The sequence below is a fragment of the Anopheles gambiae genome, chromosome 2, assembly GCF_943734735.2.
Source record: "Anopheles gambiae chromosome 2, idAnoGambNW_F1_1, whole genome shotgun sequence".
NCBI classification, from domain to species: Eukaryota; Metazoa; Arthropoda; class Insecta; order Diptera; family Culicidae; genus Anopheles; species Anopheles gambiae.
Window position 1 is genome coordinate 36,582,533 of NC_064601.1, and position 16,787 is coordinate 36,599,319.

At 50.5% G+C, this 16,787-nt stretch overlaps 1 protein-coding gene across 1 annotated transcript in view; it reads right to left on the reverse strand.

Annotated features, from left to right (window-relative positions):
- LOC11175922 (zinc finger protein 395) overlaps positions 1-16,787 on the reverse strand; it is a 93,560-nt gene that overhangs the window by 31,978 nt on the left and 44,795 nt on the right. The window contains exons 3-4 of the mRNA XM_061643490.1: positions 5,800-5,936; positions 5,428-5,699 (exon numbers count right to left, since the gene is read on the reverse strand). Of these exons, the coding sequence (XP_061499474.1) occupies positions 5,428-5,699; positions 5,800-5,936 (409 nt within the window). The remainder of the gene's footprint in view (positions 1-5,427; positions 5,700-5,799; positions 5,937-16,787) is intronic.

The window sequence follows — 16,787 nt, forward strand, 5'->3', positions numbered from 1 at the left end:
GAACGTTGGTGTCAGCCCATTTCCATTTCCCGAACCGACCTTTCTTTGCGCTTTCTTTTCCATCTCGGCCAGCGTGCGAAGCTGCACTGGCAGGAAGAAAAACGCTCATCATGAAGCGGAAACCCTCAGCCCAAGCTGTGCACGTTCTGCGATGCGGCGTGCAGGGCGCTACCGTGCAAATCAAGGTCAAACTGGGGCACGTTGTGCGTTGCAGTCCCTATTTTGCACCCGGGCACTCGGTCTTTGCGCAGCACTCGGAACGGAGCAGGAAACGGAAGTGGGCAAACGATCATTAGGCTCTGGCTGGCTGTTCTTGACAGGCGAACAAAATCGATTGCACGTTAGCAGGGGCTAGCAGGGGGAAAGGGAACAAAAATAGCTCCGAGCTGTCATGTTCTTTGGTAATTCACTGAGCAAGCAACAAAAAAGGACCCCGCCATTTGCCGCTCTCGTTCTAATTGATCTCGATTGTTGGGATGTTGCGACTGGTTTTCCCATTCTGGTCCACGTTTGCTTTCCATCTGTTCGGGAAAACTTTCAAGTTCAAAACCGAAACGTTTGGGCAGTGCTTGAGGTACAAAAAACGTACTTGTTTTTAATATAATTACAACTGTACATGCTGAAGATATGAGACGAATGTTCAATCAACACTTTTGGCGACACTTTTAAAAGGGCCCGCGCACGTAAGATCTACGCTGGAACCATTTTTTTTTCAACAGCGCTGATATCCATCCTGTCACCGGCACCGACGTGTCCTCGGAACGCGTTTGAAGTCGTGCTTAAAAGTGTGAAAAGAAACAACAAGCGAGTGCACGAGCATGCACACAATCGCATATGCGCTTGGCCCAAGTGGGAAGGGCTGTTGAAAAGGGTGGAAAAATAATAAAAACACTCTTCAAGGGAATCTCCAGCAACGAGGCAGCCCGACCTCGACAACGCTGGGGGTTGAAAAGTGAGCGGAGCAGCGATGGCACGTGTCATGCGTTGGTAGTGGTAGGATGCAGCTTTTGCGCACTACACTGCATTGCATTGCATCGTGTACGGCACCGGTTGGGAGTGGGGTGGGGCGCTCACACATACCAGCCAAAGCGGTGTGTTCAAACCATTCCACGCACACCTTCCAGCGAAGCTATTGCTGCCACGGGCGGACGGGACGGGGAGACCAACGATGGCAATGGAGAGGGCACGCATTCGAGCATGCCACACACTCTAAACCTAGCTCTAAGGCTAGCGCCAACGCGATGCATCCAATTTAGATGCTGGCAGGCGCGAAAACAGCAGGCGAGCAAGCGGGACAGCGACAGTGAGTATGCATCTGCGTGCTAAAATAGCTCCACCGCCGGGAGCAAACCCGGCGGTTTTGATGTGGGCGATGAGAGCAGGCACAAACCAGAGCACAGCCGCTTTATGCAATCCATTCTGGTGTGTCCCCGTTTTGCTGTTTTACAAACGCGCTCTAATCATTGTGTGACCCAGTGGTGTGTCGTCGTGTGCAGTGGGGTGTTTCAAACCCTCACCGGCACCGGTCGCAAAAAAAAAAAAAAATGGAAGAACGGAAGACAAATCTGTCCAATGTCACATTATTTATTAAACGAGGACAATAACTGGGCCGGAATGGTAATACGACTCATGGACGACATGGTTTTAAAAAGAGGAGCGCGCGCGATAGTGCCGTTTGAAGAAGAGATGCACCGGCAGGCGAGAGAGATAGTGTTTGTTTCTGTGCCGGCGGAGAAGCAGATGCACCGAGGCACAGGAGGCAGTTCAATGTGGGCCACTGGAGGCAGCACGCAGCAGCAGCAGCTTGTTTGTTTATTGAGTGCGAGATGAGATAATCCTGGCACACGCCGTCAGCCGGTGCGACAATAGCGGAGGTGCCCTCGTTGGAGGGACCACGCACGCAAAGGAAAGCGATTGCGTAAACACAGTTTCGATGCTCATCACATGTCGTTGGAGTGGGCTGCACCCTTCGCCCATTCGTCAACCGTGGTTTTTTTAATGCTCTTGGCATTGACGAGATAGATTCGTTCCGTCTCGAGACGCTTACCAGTCGCATAGGCTGTAGGTAGGCCGTTGATAAGCTTTTAACGACTCGACGGGTGCAACGAAACGGGTTTAACGATGTTGCGTTAGATGCCCTATCACACCCCAGTCATAACATTTCGATTCGAGACGATGATCGACCTGATGATCGATCGGTCAAGTACACTGTGCTGAAGTCAATCGGGGCGCGTGCTCTGTCCCGCTCAAGAGTGTTGTTTGCCGGTCGGTTGCACCTTCGATTGAATGCTTTGCAACTGGAATATATGTATCTAGGCTCTGCAGGCTAATTGTGGTAATGATTTCCGTGAATCGATTTGCAATTTTAACATCCGAATTCGCGAAATGCATCAGAAATCCAGGAAGCGAACATAACCCACCATATCCATCGCACTTAAATCCGCTTGCAAATTCATTTCACCTTCAAATGCACACACACGGGCACACAATATTGATTCAAATCAGGTTGCAAAAAAACACCCAATCCATCTGCATTTGCACCAACGGCTCCAACTCGTCGACATTGACAGCTAATTCAAGTTCATATTCCAAAGCATCCGCTGCTCAAAATTGTTAAACCCTGATCGCCGGGGGTGGAGTTGCTGCTGGTTGTTTATTATTTTTTTGTTTTCCTTCCTCCACATCCCGCCGAGTGGATCGTAAAAGGAAAACCCGGCCATAAAGCTGTTCAAGCCCAGGTTGTATTTATTGCACACACACACACACACACACAGCTCTCGTGCCATAAAGCGACATTGCTAGCTACGAATCGGGCATCTCGGTTGGGTTTGATTTCCCCTTCCGCCGGTACGACGACGTCTATAAAACGGTAGAAGACGCCACACTAACCTTGCTGCACACACGAGCATTGCCCAAAAAGTCAAACCAGCAATAAAATTAGTCTTCCAACTGCAACACACAAAAAATCGATCACGATCCTCTGCTCTGTTCCTGCCAAACTTTGACGGTTCCATGTCTGGTTGCTGCCGGACATCATCACAGACACGGTGGTGTTCGCCGTGTGCAACGGCATGAACGAAAAAAAGGCGCTTGATGGCCGGAACGCTCCCCGCACATCATCGAAGTGCATTATGGAAACAGCTACCTCGGCACCTCCCACTTCCGTGTCTTCAGTCCTGGCCGGCGTGTGCGTCATGGAGCTTGTTTGCATGAGCATGACAGCGCAGGCGGATGCAGAAACGCTCCATGCCAGTAGGAGGTATGCGGCACGGGAACCTGTTGAAAATCGACATCCAATGGCAGCGTCAAGGTGAGCGTTTGCTGTTTCACCCGCCCTCCTGTGCCTAGGATTGGGACGGTTTTGCAACGACTGCATTGCAAACTGATTGGTTGAAGGGGAACGAGATCGTGCACACACAAAAAACAAAGCCAAAACTACACCAAATCAAATCCAACGAACCTACTCATCATCATCATTATCATCAAACATTTTTGTACGCTGCACAAAAAATAGGAAACAGAAGAATGGACTAAGACTGACATTTCGAAAGTCGTAAATAATAAAAATCGTTAAAGTGTACGAATATTTTCATCTAATTTTAGGTGAGCAAAAATAAATTTGCTCAAAATCAACAACAACTAACACTGGCAGGCAAGACGATCCGGAAGATGGTAGCATGCCGTTTCAAAAATGGCGCAACGTGTGGGACTGAGGATCACACACAGCACACCCAAAACGCATCGATATCGCAGCAGCGGCATCACTTCCAGCTGGACGTGAGAAAATGAGCAAATAACTATAAACACCTCGCGTAGCAATCGACTCTCGTTATGAATTATTTAGTACCACACCCCCCCTCCCCCAACCATGTGTCAGTCAGACTTTCTGAAACCTGCGCCATAGATAAGGGGACGGTTTTTTTGTGTGTGTGTGAGTCTAATTGACTTTTTTGAGGTACTAAAATACGCAAAGGAAACCCACTTTGTTGCCCGGTGTGATCACGTTGATACGTTTTTGTTGTTTGTTGTTGGTGGGGTGTTGGTGGTGCTGCAATTAGCTGCACTAATGGTTGCTGGTTGATCGCGTAACCGCGCGACACACGTGCAGTATCGTGGAAAAAAGGGGGCCTCAGCAGTTCTACGGCATCCGCTGGATAGGCCACACGGTAAACACGAGCCAAGGGCAGCCCTACCGGTCAGCTGAGCTAGTGACACACGCGAAAGCAGCAGCAGCAAAAAAAAAGGAACGAGACTGGTAGTAGAATGAAAAACAACAGCCCACCACCATCGTATGAGCACCCCCCCTCAGAACGAATGGCATAACATTGGCCACGCACGGGCAGCGGCATTACTGCTGCCAAACACACACACACATACTTTGGTGGCGATAGGCACGGGGGACGACGGCCAGTTGTTTGTGCAGGCGGCACACTGGCGCACTCACTCACAGCTGATCGGGTGGCGATGGGGTTTGAGCAAATGAACTTGAGCGTTTTATGTTGTTTTTTTTGCGTGTTCTTTCTTGCTTTCTTCAAGTCCTCCACTAGAGGCCGGAGCGCAACACGTGCCGCCGCGAATTGCGGGGAGTTGCTCTCAACCGTTTGTCAACGGTGAGTTGCGGTTGAGGTGCACTCGCTGGCCAAGGTTACGCAAAGCTCATCAACAGGTACCCATCTCAGCATCTAGGGTCGTCGGCGGAGAGGATTGGAGCTGTGTCTGTGTACACCACCCTTGACATCGTTGAAGTCTAAAGCCAACAGGAAAGCGTGAAGTTTGGCAGTACGATCACTTCTTGCAGCGACGATCGTTTGCACTAAAACCGGGTAGACTTTAAACACTGGCCACCTGTCAATCGGACCGCTGTCAAAACGCGTCCACACGCGTTCCCCTCCTCCCCCCCTTCCCCCGACGTATCTGCATAGAGGTCCATGTGTCACTTCGGCACGAGCAATCGATCAGCGATATTATGACATCGTGATCGTACTCGTACTCTCCTTCTCTCGACACCGTACACGTGCTGCTGAGTGCATCCGCTCGCCGGGCGGGGGAAAGGCGATGGGAATAATGAGGGGTACAGGGTGTACATTACGCCACCACAAACGCGTGTTCCGCCGTCAAGCATTGCGTTGTTCCCGCGCACTAATTGGCAGGCAAGGTTGCTTGGGCACTGATGCCGTGTGGTTTGCGGCCGAGAGCCGAGAGAGGTTTCGGAGCTGATTGCCGCTGATGAAGGCGTACAACCCTTCCCGCTGGCGTTTCGACCTCCAGTACGACCTTTCAACGATGGCCTGCGTTGACAATTATGACACCCGCGCTGGGGATGTGTCCCAGCCGTGTTTCAGAGTTCGGACCGAGATGCCCGGTCTTGCACGTGAGTTCCCATATGTTTCTCCCGAAAAGAAGAAAAGAATGGTCAAAAACACTTACCCGACGCTTTCTCGGCATGTCCTCGTTGTACTCCATGCCGATGCCTTCGTCCGAGGTCGACAGGGAGGTGGTGCGCGCGCCACGGCCGCCCGAACCGCCCGAACCCGCCGCCTGGTGGCGTCCATTGTGATGATGATTGTGGTTCAGCTCGTGCTGGTAGTGGTGCGTCGGTGGTGTGGAATGTCCATCCTCGCTCAGCGGCGGCGAGGTCGATCCGGTGCTCCAGGAGGTGGTGCTGCTGCCCGAGCTGGTGCCAAGAATTGTTTCGTAACCTAAGATGGAAAGAATGTGTGTGAGAGAGAGAGAGAGAGCAAGAATTGAATGTAAGTTCTTTTCGTGTGCCAGTGTTCAGCACCAGCGGCTGCTACCTACCGTGCACGGATGAGTTGGGCGAGCAGGACAGGCTCATAAGTACCAGCGCGGCGTTGCATTCGTCCATCGGATCGTCGTCGTTAATACTGTAGTACTCTCGATCGTCCTGCGAGTACGAGGGCCGTCGTTTGCGAGATCTGTTTCAGGCGGAGAACAAAGGAAAAGAACGAGACGGGAAGAGTTAGATGAGTGACGGTTGGTTGTTTCAGTGTGACAGAGCGAGCTGCTGAGAGGGGTTCGCAACAAGTGTGTGTGTGCGTAAAACAGGGTGGATAGGGTAAAAATAACAGCTGCAAAACACGTTCCACAGGCACCTCTCCACCCAGCGGGGGATCCAACAAGTTGTGCTGGATGCAGTAATGATGCTGATCAGTGGTTCAGTATTCTCCCCGGCTAGTATTGAAATGAAACCTCAGAAGTACATTTTGGTATTTTCAACCACAACATAAAACAAAAACCAGCAACAAATAAAAATCAAACGATCATAAACACCTCAGCCCCCCGAAATATTTGGGCCAACTTGCAAATGTTTCTGACAAGACGACACCTCGCACACACACACACACGCTTTAACCGGTCTTTTTGGTCGCCATCGATTATCAGCAGTGTTTTCGCCTGTCGGTCGCCTCTGTTTGTTTGCTTCGGCACGGTAGCGACGCACTTGCATCGCAAACTGCAGCTCTAGGGAGGTGCAGACGCGTATAGGCCTGTGGTAGGATGGAGGGGGAGCGTGTTTTTTGTGTGTCATCTATTTTTTTTTTGTTTTGTTTCGACAAAATCCCTCCCCTCAGGAAGAAAAATTGCTCCGTCTCAGGAATGGCTGCGTTCGGGACGGGGAGCTAATAAGACCGGCACAACAACAGCAACTACGACGACAACGACGACGGCAAAGACGGCGAAAAACGGCCGACGATGGGTTCAATGTATTATCGGTCAATCAACCTTTTCGGGGGTTTGCGGATTGTTGTTGTTGTGCCGTGTTTTTGCGCGCTGATACTTGGTCTACTTGGCCGAGACTGCTTCCCATTCCCCCCCTTCACCACACCACCCCAATGTGGCACTGTCCCGAGTGCAGCAGACACTGTTCGTTGTTGTGCATCGGGCGCAACACTGCCTGCCATTGTACCGCAGGGGAACACAAAAAAGTAAACGAAAACTCGCACCACAGCTACTTTGTTCCGCTTTGCTAGTCGATATGCGTTTGTGTTGCTGGTCTTGTGGAGCGTACGGTTAGATGACGCGCGTCGGAAATAAAACCCAGCACACACATGCACGACCCGCGTTCCAGATTTCCTTGCTGCAAGTTGGATCAAGTTCAAAGCTGCAATCGGATCGGACCGTCTGATAAGAGAAAGTGTGACGGTGGGTTGCAAGAAAAAAAAAAAAAAACACACACACACACACATCATTAAATTAAAGCCCAATCATTGCAGCCGTGTCGAATGGAGCACAATGCACAATGCGCCCGCTTATCGGCGATACGGGTCCCTCACTCCTCCTCATGTGTGCGACGGATGCATTGCGTAGTGGCGGTAACAGGCCAGAAAATTGCAAACCTACCGCTTATCAGTGCCACCCCAAGAAACTGCAACTGCACACTGAGACCCCACACCCCAGCTTGTATTCTGTTATTTTTTTTTGCACCACCAAATTCGTTCGTTTCTTCTCACTTTCTCTTTCGTGCTCGTTGGGGTTTCGGAGATTTATGCCGTTTTTTATTCGTATTGTTTCTCCACATTATCTTCCCCTTTGGCTGAGGAGGTTCGGAGTCCACTCACCATCTTGCCCCGGGGCCTACAAGGGGCTGGTGAGTTGCGATAATGTATGGATGTGCACCGTGTGTGGTGTGGGGTGAGTGTACTGTGTGGTGTGCGAACTGCAGAAGCCATTGGCCGCGAATCCATAACATTACCGCCTCCGTCCTCCGTTCGCCATTGGTCCGGCCGCTGGATCGTGTCCCGGGAGGGGTGCGCTTTGTCCGCAGTGAGTCGCCGCTGTTGCCGTGGTCAGTGTTTGCGTCAAGGAAGTTTTCTTCAAACTCCTCGGCCGGATTTGGTTTTGGTCTGCCTACTGGGTGAGCTTTTTGTTGTTGTTGTTGCTTTTGCTCGTTTTGCTTCTTCCACCCCGCCCATGGGGATCTCCGCAAAAAAAACCATGACCGCTAATTTGACCGAGGCTATCTGCTTCTGCGATCGAGCGCTGCTCGAACGTTTGCCGTCACTGTCGCCGCTGCACAGTGTGCAGCGAAGATAATGAGCAGTGTGCAGCGAAGGACGCGGGCGGTTCGTTGCAGTTGAGCTTTGGTTTTTTTGTTTTGTTTTTTATTTCCACTGCTCCAAAAGCTTCAATGTTTCGCAATAATATATGGGTGAGCGGTACAGGCGAACAGTACGCAACTGTGTAATGGGGGTTTCCTTTTCTCGTCTCTCTTTTTCTCTCTCTGTGCAGCTCTTTGTCGTACCACCAATGACGTTTTGCTTCTTTGTGGTCCTTTGTGGTACAAATCCCGTGTGCAAAATGGCGTGCAAGCACAATAAAAAAGCAGGGTAAAAATCGCTATCATTACAGCCGCGGGCAGATGAATTACTAAGCAAAGGGAATTTCTAATTGCGTGTACTGCGTGTGTCTTTGTAGGGAGTGGCTCCATGCCATCAATCATTGATGACATAGCGATTGGCTCTCCTTACTCGGCAGCTTTACTGCAAAAGTTAATCGTTGAGTTTGTTCTTCACTAAATCACCAACAGACCACGGCAACTTCAAAAAATCGCATCAACCACCACTGCTGCTGCTCCATCCTGACCTAAGCTAACGTGGCACATAAACACATATTGAACTGAAATTGCGACCAAGCGACGACTTTTCGCTGACGTCTCGCAATCAGATTCTCGACGGATCCACACTCACCGTCCCAATCCATTTCATCAGCACGTCAGAACGTCCAACGTCGATGGAAGATTGCAAGTGGAGCACAGTTCACCACCTATATACATTTATATATCCCCCCATGTTTTTTTTTTCGTATTGTGTTCGCCACGGGGCCAGTGGGCGAAATATAAGGTGGGTCGAAACGGTTTGCTTGCAATCATACGATCGTATGAAATGTAACGCGCTACCCCAGCCATCGACCATGGCCTTTCTTCATCGTCACCAAGCGAAATAACCGACCGTGGTGTGGCAGTGGAGCAGGGGCGAGTACGATGAGAAATGGCGGCGAAAGCATTTCTGCAAGCGGTCTCGCGAGATTCGGTTGAGGTAGGTTTGATGACCGGCATCCAGACGCGCCGATGCTGACGACCTCTGGATTGTGATGGTTCGCTCCCACCCGGGGGTGGGAGCATCCTTTCAATGAGCAAAGACAACAAAGCTGGAGCTATCCAATTCCAAAACGGTATCCAAATAAAGTGAGCTTCCAATTTTTGTGTCAACACGAAATCCTGCCGCTCATTAAGGCATCCTCCGCTCCGTTCGAGGCTGTAGACCGAGACTCGGAAGGGAAGCGAAGGGAGTTCGCCACCACCAGCCAGAAAGCCGAAATGGGAGGAAATTCCAGTTAACGATGTCAATGTGCTACGGCTTCTGGCGAACGAGTTCATCGTCCACGTAGCCATGGTGACGATTTCATCGAGTGTTTTAACATCTTGAGCCATTCTGGATGGAGTTGGAATGCATCGACATACCCTAGGGGGTTTCAAAACAGTCCGGGGCCCAGAACCAGACAGTTGCCAAGCAACAAAGTTGAAGCACAGCGAGCAGGGTTTTTTTTATGATAATGTAGCTGCTGTCCTCATCTTCACAAGAAAGAAATCCCATCCCACTCTGATGCTGCGTTCTCAATCTGATGATGCGATACGAAAGGAATCACTTCAGCCCCGCCGGGTAATGAGGTTAATCGAAGTGAAGCGTTGACTACAATTTTGGGATTTTGGGAGTAACTTGAAATCTAGGCCACCAGACAGGTTGAACAGACCCACAAATTCTATCGCCCGCTGTGTCTTGTCATGACGACGACGGTGGTGATGGTGGTGTTGGTCGCTCAAAGCAACGTCCCTGATCAGACATTCCGTCTCGGTCTCGTCTCGTCCGCCGTGCTGGTGCTGGTTGGGCGTCTCCCCAGTCTTCGTATCGTTTAAACACAGACACTTTCCGATGCTAAGTTTTTCACGATGGTAGTAATATTTTATTAGCTTACTTTGAAGATGCCCTCCTTGCTCGATATGCGTCGCAGACGATCACACAAAATTGGGCAACAGCGGACAAAAAAACGAACTGAAACAACCTTCTTGGAAGACAACCTTCAGCCGAAATGCAACTCCCCGCCGGGGTAGCGCGCTTTTTCGACAATCCATTTTCATAACCTCTATTTGCCATCTCCGCCCCGTCGGGGGGGATTGGGTGGCGCTGGTGCGCGGTGGATAGTGCACCGGCGGCAGCAGTGCACAGATCTAATGCATCTGTGTAACCGAGCACGGGACGGAAAGCTAACACACCAATTTGAATCCGGCGCGTACGCAGAAGACGGGCAGCACGGGGGCATGAAAGGAAGCGCACGGCACGACAAAAGAAGCAATCTGCAGCGAGCGAAAACGCAATTTCAACCTACCGAAACCGGAGCTGCAGACTATGCAGTCGGCGATGGTGTGGCGAGGGGTGGGAAGTTATGCTTTTTTTTAGCAGCGCTGTTTCGCTGACTGACGTGAGCTCGTTCGTGATCGCATCTCACCTTCAGCTGACCTTTCCAAAAAGCTGCAAAGTTGCACGCAGAAGCGCAATCGGGTGTCCACGTCATTTTCGCGGTCTTCTTGCGCTCGTTTTTTGTTTGTGTGTGCAGCGTTTGGGTCTTGGTGGGGAGAACGTTCTGGTTGGCAAATTTTGGGCACCCTTTCCCTCCCCACACCCAGTTCTGCCTGGGTTAGATGCGTGGAGCAAGCAACAGCACCAAAAAAACCCCGTCAGTGTGCGGAAAAAGGATCTGAAGCATGCGAGAAAATGAACGTTGACACAGAGTGTGCTGCTGCAGCGTACCACCGCAATATAGTTTCGGTTGGAGCTAGCCACCGACGGTGGCCATACTTGTCTGGTAACCGGATACCGAAGATTGGTGAGAAAATTGGAAGCAAAAGAGAAGAGTGCAACAGAGACGGTGGGGCCCGGGCCGGTCGGTATTCTAAACACAAGCGAATCGATTACCAGGTCTCATGGTGTTTGAAAGTGATCCCTATCTTCCCCCTTCGAAACGGGCCGGCCCGTAGATCTCAGGTGTCGTCAGAATGTAGAACGTGGTGGGCAGTACAGAAACCCAAGGCGAATAAAAGTCAAACATTTCAAACTAGAAGCGTTTTGATTGGCAAAATTTGGGCACAAAAAAAGAGCAACAATTGAGTTGGATGAAAGCGAATGAAGCGCCCTGAACAGCAATAACAAGCGCTTCTAGGATCGTTTGATCTTAGCGATGACACCGATGCAAGTACTGCAAACATGAATATACAGTATGTAATTAACCCCCACGACTTTCCTCTGTAACGCGCCATCGATGGCACAAAGCAATGGACAAACAAAAAAATGCATCCGCCTGAGACTGGATCACCTCTTTCCCAATTTTTGGGTGTTGCCTTCTGACTAACCTTCAACCTTCGGGGCTTCATTTTTTCGGCATTCGCCGGCGACAAAATCGTTTTGGGGCTGTAAATTGAGCCTTTGTCCTAGCGTAATGGGCCGCGGCCGTCTGCCGTCTGGAGTATCGGCGCACACCAGGGAGACCCGGGGAGGAAAAATCGATACAAAATTTCGCCTTTTACAATAGGTTCTATCACCAAAAGGGGTTGCTGGTGGTGGAAGGATCGACGCTGGAAGGGAATCCGTTGTAATTGGTAGCGGTTGTAGTCATAAAATCAGTTTGGCAGGTTTTGTTGATGCTCTATGAAACATTACTATAGCCCAAAAATTGAACGTCGGTTGAATTGAAATTGAAACTACAACAGTTGTCACGCATGGTACAAAGCACTGACCCACACGCGTAACCTTCTGGGAAAGAGCGCTTTTCGGCACATAGCGGAACCTATGGCACCCAAATACAGCCCGCTACACGTCGCCACCGGTGGAAAAATACGACCAAAACACAACACCGCCAGCCATAACTCGATCCGTGGGTTGTGTCCTTTTTTTGTGCTCCCCATCTCTTGCTGTGTATTGGCTTCACCCTCCGCACTGACTGTCGCATCCTCTAGGCCATACCCTCCACCTGCCTCATCTGTCTGGAGGAACTTTCCGCACCAGCCAGCCAGCGCAGCCAGCACACGAACGAAAATTCGACCTTCAGTGAATGACAAACTCATCCAAAAGGTCATGGACATTTTCATCGGTTGTTGCAAGCTTTTCGCGCGCGGGCTAGGGGTGGCCGAAAATGCGGTTCGATTTTTCGTCCTCTTTCTCACTCTCTCTAACTCTCTCTCTCTCCGTATTTCCACTTGGTAATCGCTCTGGGTAAGTCGAGACAGGGCAAAACGGTCACAAAGGCAGGGCGCGCAGGGCGCATCCTGAGTCAGGGTGGTGGTTTCGGGGCTGAGAGGGAAATTATGACCGGCACCAGCCACCGACAAACGCAATACCTACCCCGTTGCGGCCCCGGTCGAAGCAGTCTGGCAGTCTGGGTTTTGGGGAGGATAAATTTAACCTACGCCAACAGAAAATCACGTCCCATGCCACGCCGGTCGGGGTTGATCGGTCGGTAAACTAACCGTCTGGTGGCTGCCGGCTGTCTGCCTAGCACACACACACACACACACACGCGTATTGAACCGTTTTCGAAGAAAGCTCTTCGGTGGGGTGTATGTGTGTGGAAATGGGAAAAAATTAACACAAAAACTTTCCGCAACGCAAAACCTTCAACGACACGCGAAAGACACAAACAGCTGGTATGGTGGTAAGCAACGTGTGTGTGTGTGTTTTTTTTCAACCATCAGTATGGGGTTGTCTTTTTGCGCTGGTTGCTTGAGGTTTGTTAATTTATTTTGTTGTTTTTCCCTGCCACTTTTGAAGGGTTTGCAACGGGAATCGGGCTGGGCCGGTTGCGGTTCGAACGATGAAATGCTACCATATGGAGGCTGCAGACAGCAGTATCTTTCTTCCCCCAGACGGACGAATGTTGTGCAGGTTAGGGTACAGGTGTCATAAAAATTGATTGCAATTTGGCAGAGCACACACTTTTGGAAAGAAAAACTTTCCCCATCTAAGTGGGAGGGAGCGGGCGTAGAAAGCTTCTGGCAGAATGGAATTCGCTGCGAGGACGATGAAGCGAGCATAGATGGATGGGTGAGAGTGAGAGAGTGGGGGAGAGTCTAATGAGATCATTCTCGGGGGGTAACCAACCAACCAACCGCTAAAAATGAAAGCTTGTACTCCTAGAACAAAGAACCAAGCCGGGGACTAAACCATAACCATGGTCAACAGTGGTGAAAAAGAAACGTTGCATACAGCGTGCACAAAACTGCTGAAACCGTCGTAACATTGTGGACGTAATTGATTGAGGCGACGGCTAGTCTAGAACAGTTGAGAGAGAGAGAGAGAGGGAGAGAGAGAGGTCTGTGTGCCTTCGAGAATGACAATGTTGCTTGTGAAGATTTACAAAATGTTAGCGTCTAGCCGTTTCAATCGTCTGTTAAAGGAGCATAATTATGAGTTTCTATTTTTCATCAGCGGTCTTTGACTTTGATAATTTGTCTTTATCCAATAAATCAATCCTAACCGAACAAACAATTATCCTGCCACCCTGGCAGCCCGCTACTAGCTAGTGGTAGTGGTTATTTATTGGCGAATCAACGAAAAAGGAAATCTTTTCACCTTTCACTCATTTGCACGCTAAAATGCCATTCCACTGCTTCGGCCGCAACGAGCGAACAGCGAGGTTCCACAACCTTGGCATCGTTTTATGGAGTAATGGCCCAAGGGTAGAGGACCATTTTTGGGAGTACCTTTCCCTGCGCCGGTTCCGTACCGGATCGTTCATCCCTGACCTGACCATAAGGCTGCGTCGTCCGGCTGAAGGATTTCCGCCACATTGCTGTATTTTGACGTGGGAGAGCGATAATCGTCGCATTACGTGAACTGGTACGAGACAGAGAGCTTCAGCCTAGGCACCATCATTAAGCTCAATTAACCTTCCAGACAAGAAACCGGAGGGCCCAGTGGGACAACCGACAATGAGTCAATGTTGCATGTTGCGACACAAACGAATTACAATAATGCCGAATATCTGCTCCAATTATACGTATGGCACGTTGGAGTTTACATCAACTGGAATCAAGGAGATATCGAAATACCCACGTACGATGATGTCAGCTTTCTTTTGCACGGTTGCAAAATAGCGCAAGAATTGGCATAATAATGCAACGCAAGTCTGCACCCGATGACTCACGCCAGACGGACGGCCATTCCTGTGGGGAACCATACGATATCACGCCGAGACATGCGTGCCGTGTGCTGTACGAATAATGTGGCCCAAATGTACAATTTATTGAATGGTTAATTCGTTCGTGGTAAGCAGAATTGTGTCAGATGCGAAGATGACTTATTAAGCTGATGAAATTTCATGATCGCTCGCATGGCTTTTAGCTGACAACTTTCCCCGCCCCGATTACGTCAGCTTCATCGGGCCAGGGTCAAAAACAAGTTTTAGGAGTGGCGCTCCGCGCTGTTAAGATTTCCTCTTCAAGCTCGTCCGCTTTCTCCCGTATTGCTTTTTGGTAAGTAGACAGTAATACCGCCATACCCCACACTCTCCCACAACTGTTTCGATGGACGGTAAGTGCAAAAGTAAGGCGTGGTGTGACACATTTCCTCACATTCCTGCACAAATCGGTGGAACGGTTGCGAGCGTCGCCACGATGGCTGCTAATTTGGCCTGCCCGTAGACAAGCATCATACATTCGGTCAGCAGCCATTTTTACACCACAGGCATTACGATTAGCCATTGGCTGAAGTGCGGCTAAAGCGGGTCAGTGGGAGAACCAAAGCCTGAAAAATCTCGCAACCGTTCCATGAAAAGCGATATGTGTGCCAAACCGCCGTTAGCCAAAAATGAAAGCAAAAAAGTGTGTACATAGGAAAGACAGAGAAAGAGTGAGAGATAGAGAGAAAGAGAGGGAAAAAACAACTATGGACAAGCTCTAGCCCAAAAAAAGCGAGAAACACCGTCGGAAATCAAACCCCCTGGGCACCTGTTACAAACGGTGCAACCAAGGAAAACCGAAGTGCAAGTGGTGAGCTCACCGAGGGAGGGGTGAAAAACAAGCAAAGACGCTAAAAAACCGCACCAGTCGCGCAAGGAAAACAGCGCAAGTCGAATGCGAGCGAAAGCGGCTAAAAAAGAAAACCGCACGAACGAGGGAAAAATTAAAACAAAAATTCGCCACACCGCCTTTTTTGCTCACCGTGTGTGCTGCTGCTGCGCGCGCGTTGCTATTAAATCACCCTGCTGCAGGCGAAAACGGCAAACGGCAGCGCCAAAAAACGCGGACGCGGCCTAGCAACAACCGAACACGGCCGCCCGACTGGCGATCGCAACCACCGCCCGATCGACGCAATGTTTGCAAACGTGCTTCATTCTTTCACTCTTCCTCTGTGTGGACGTGTGCGTGTGTGTGTGTGTGCTTTCGCGTGCAAAAAATGTTCGCCAAAAATGCCCTGACCTTGGGCAAGTTTCGTTTTCTTCAGCCGTTACTGCGCATCGTCAGCGCAAAAAAAAAACACCCCAAGCGGCCGGCGAATCGCAAATTATTGCGGTCGGCGCTTTCCACACTGGCACTCCTCTCTGTGCCGCGCGATCGTCTTTTCTCCTGGCCCTACTGGCGTCATTCTCCTTCTCACTCTCACGGCCGGTTCACGTCTGCGATCGCGTTCGCAAAATACAACAAACCGAACGATCGTCACACACTCCCTTCTCATCAGCTGTGCAAAAGCGCTTGTAAACACAGCACACAGAGTGGGGCGGGCAAAAATAAAGGGAAACAGATGATCGCAGTTTTCGGCAAACCGGCCGTTCGCGAACGAATTGTGGGGAAACGGGGGTGCGCGAACGCGACCATTGCTGTGCGTTTCTTTTCCCTTTTTAGTGAGCGTTGTTTCCCTTGCTTGCTTCCCTTTTATAGTCTTTAAGTGTGTGTGTGTTTTTTCTCGTTGCTATTCAAGGGCTTGCGTTGCATTTATGTCTTCCACGTCAGATCCGAGAGTGCACGTAAACCGTGGGCATTGCAACTTTCGGTAGAACGTTCACCGCTCACGACAATCGCCCTTTGCGGTGTGTTCGTGCTGTCGCCGTACGATTACGCGGAACCAACGGCAGAAAGAATACCTTCCTACACAACTACCTTCGCAAAGAGTAGGTACGCGCTTTCCTCATTTGTCGGATCAGCTGCAAACGTCAATCGATTCGTGGCTCGAGCCCACGAACAAACAAACAAAACCCGCGGCTCCGTGCGGCTTTAAATGAGTGCGCGAGTGTGCATGTTTTATTCGCGTGCAATGAGGACATGCAACGAGCGCAAACCGGCACAAACACCACCCGGCAGCGCAGCGCAAAGAAGCGCAAAAGTGGGACATCACCCCGAGAAAAAAAGCGTGTGTTGTGAAATTGCTCAGCCCAGATCAGCTGAGGATCCGCGGCCACAGCCTACTGCACTCTGCACAGTGCGCGACGTGATCTTTCCAGCGTGCAGCCGGAAGCCGCTGTGCTGCTCACGATCCAACACGAATGTCACGGTTGAACAAAGCCGGTTGCGGATGGCGCGATGGCGAGCGCAATGGCCGACGAGATGATTAAGCTGCCTGCACTTGCATTGTGTACCGGCCGGTGTGCACGCAATTTCATTTGCGGTGCAGTTGCACCCTCGCGAGCTTGGGACGGTTTTGTGGAGTGAGTCACGTTGCTTCTCCGCTTGACAAGCAAGGCAGCACACTTCACGGTCACCCAGTAACGGGGGAGGCGGCTTGGAG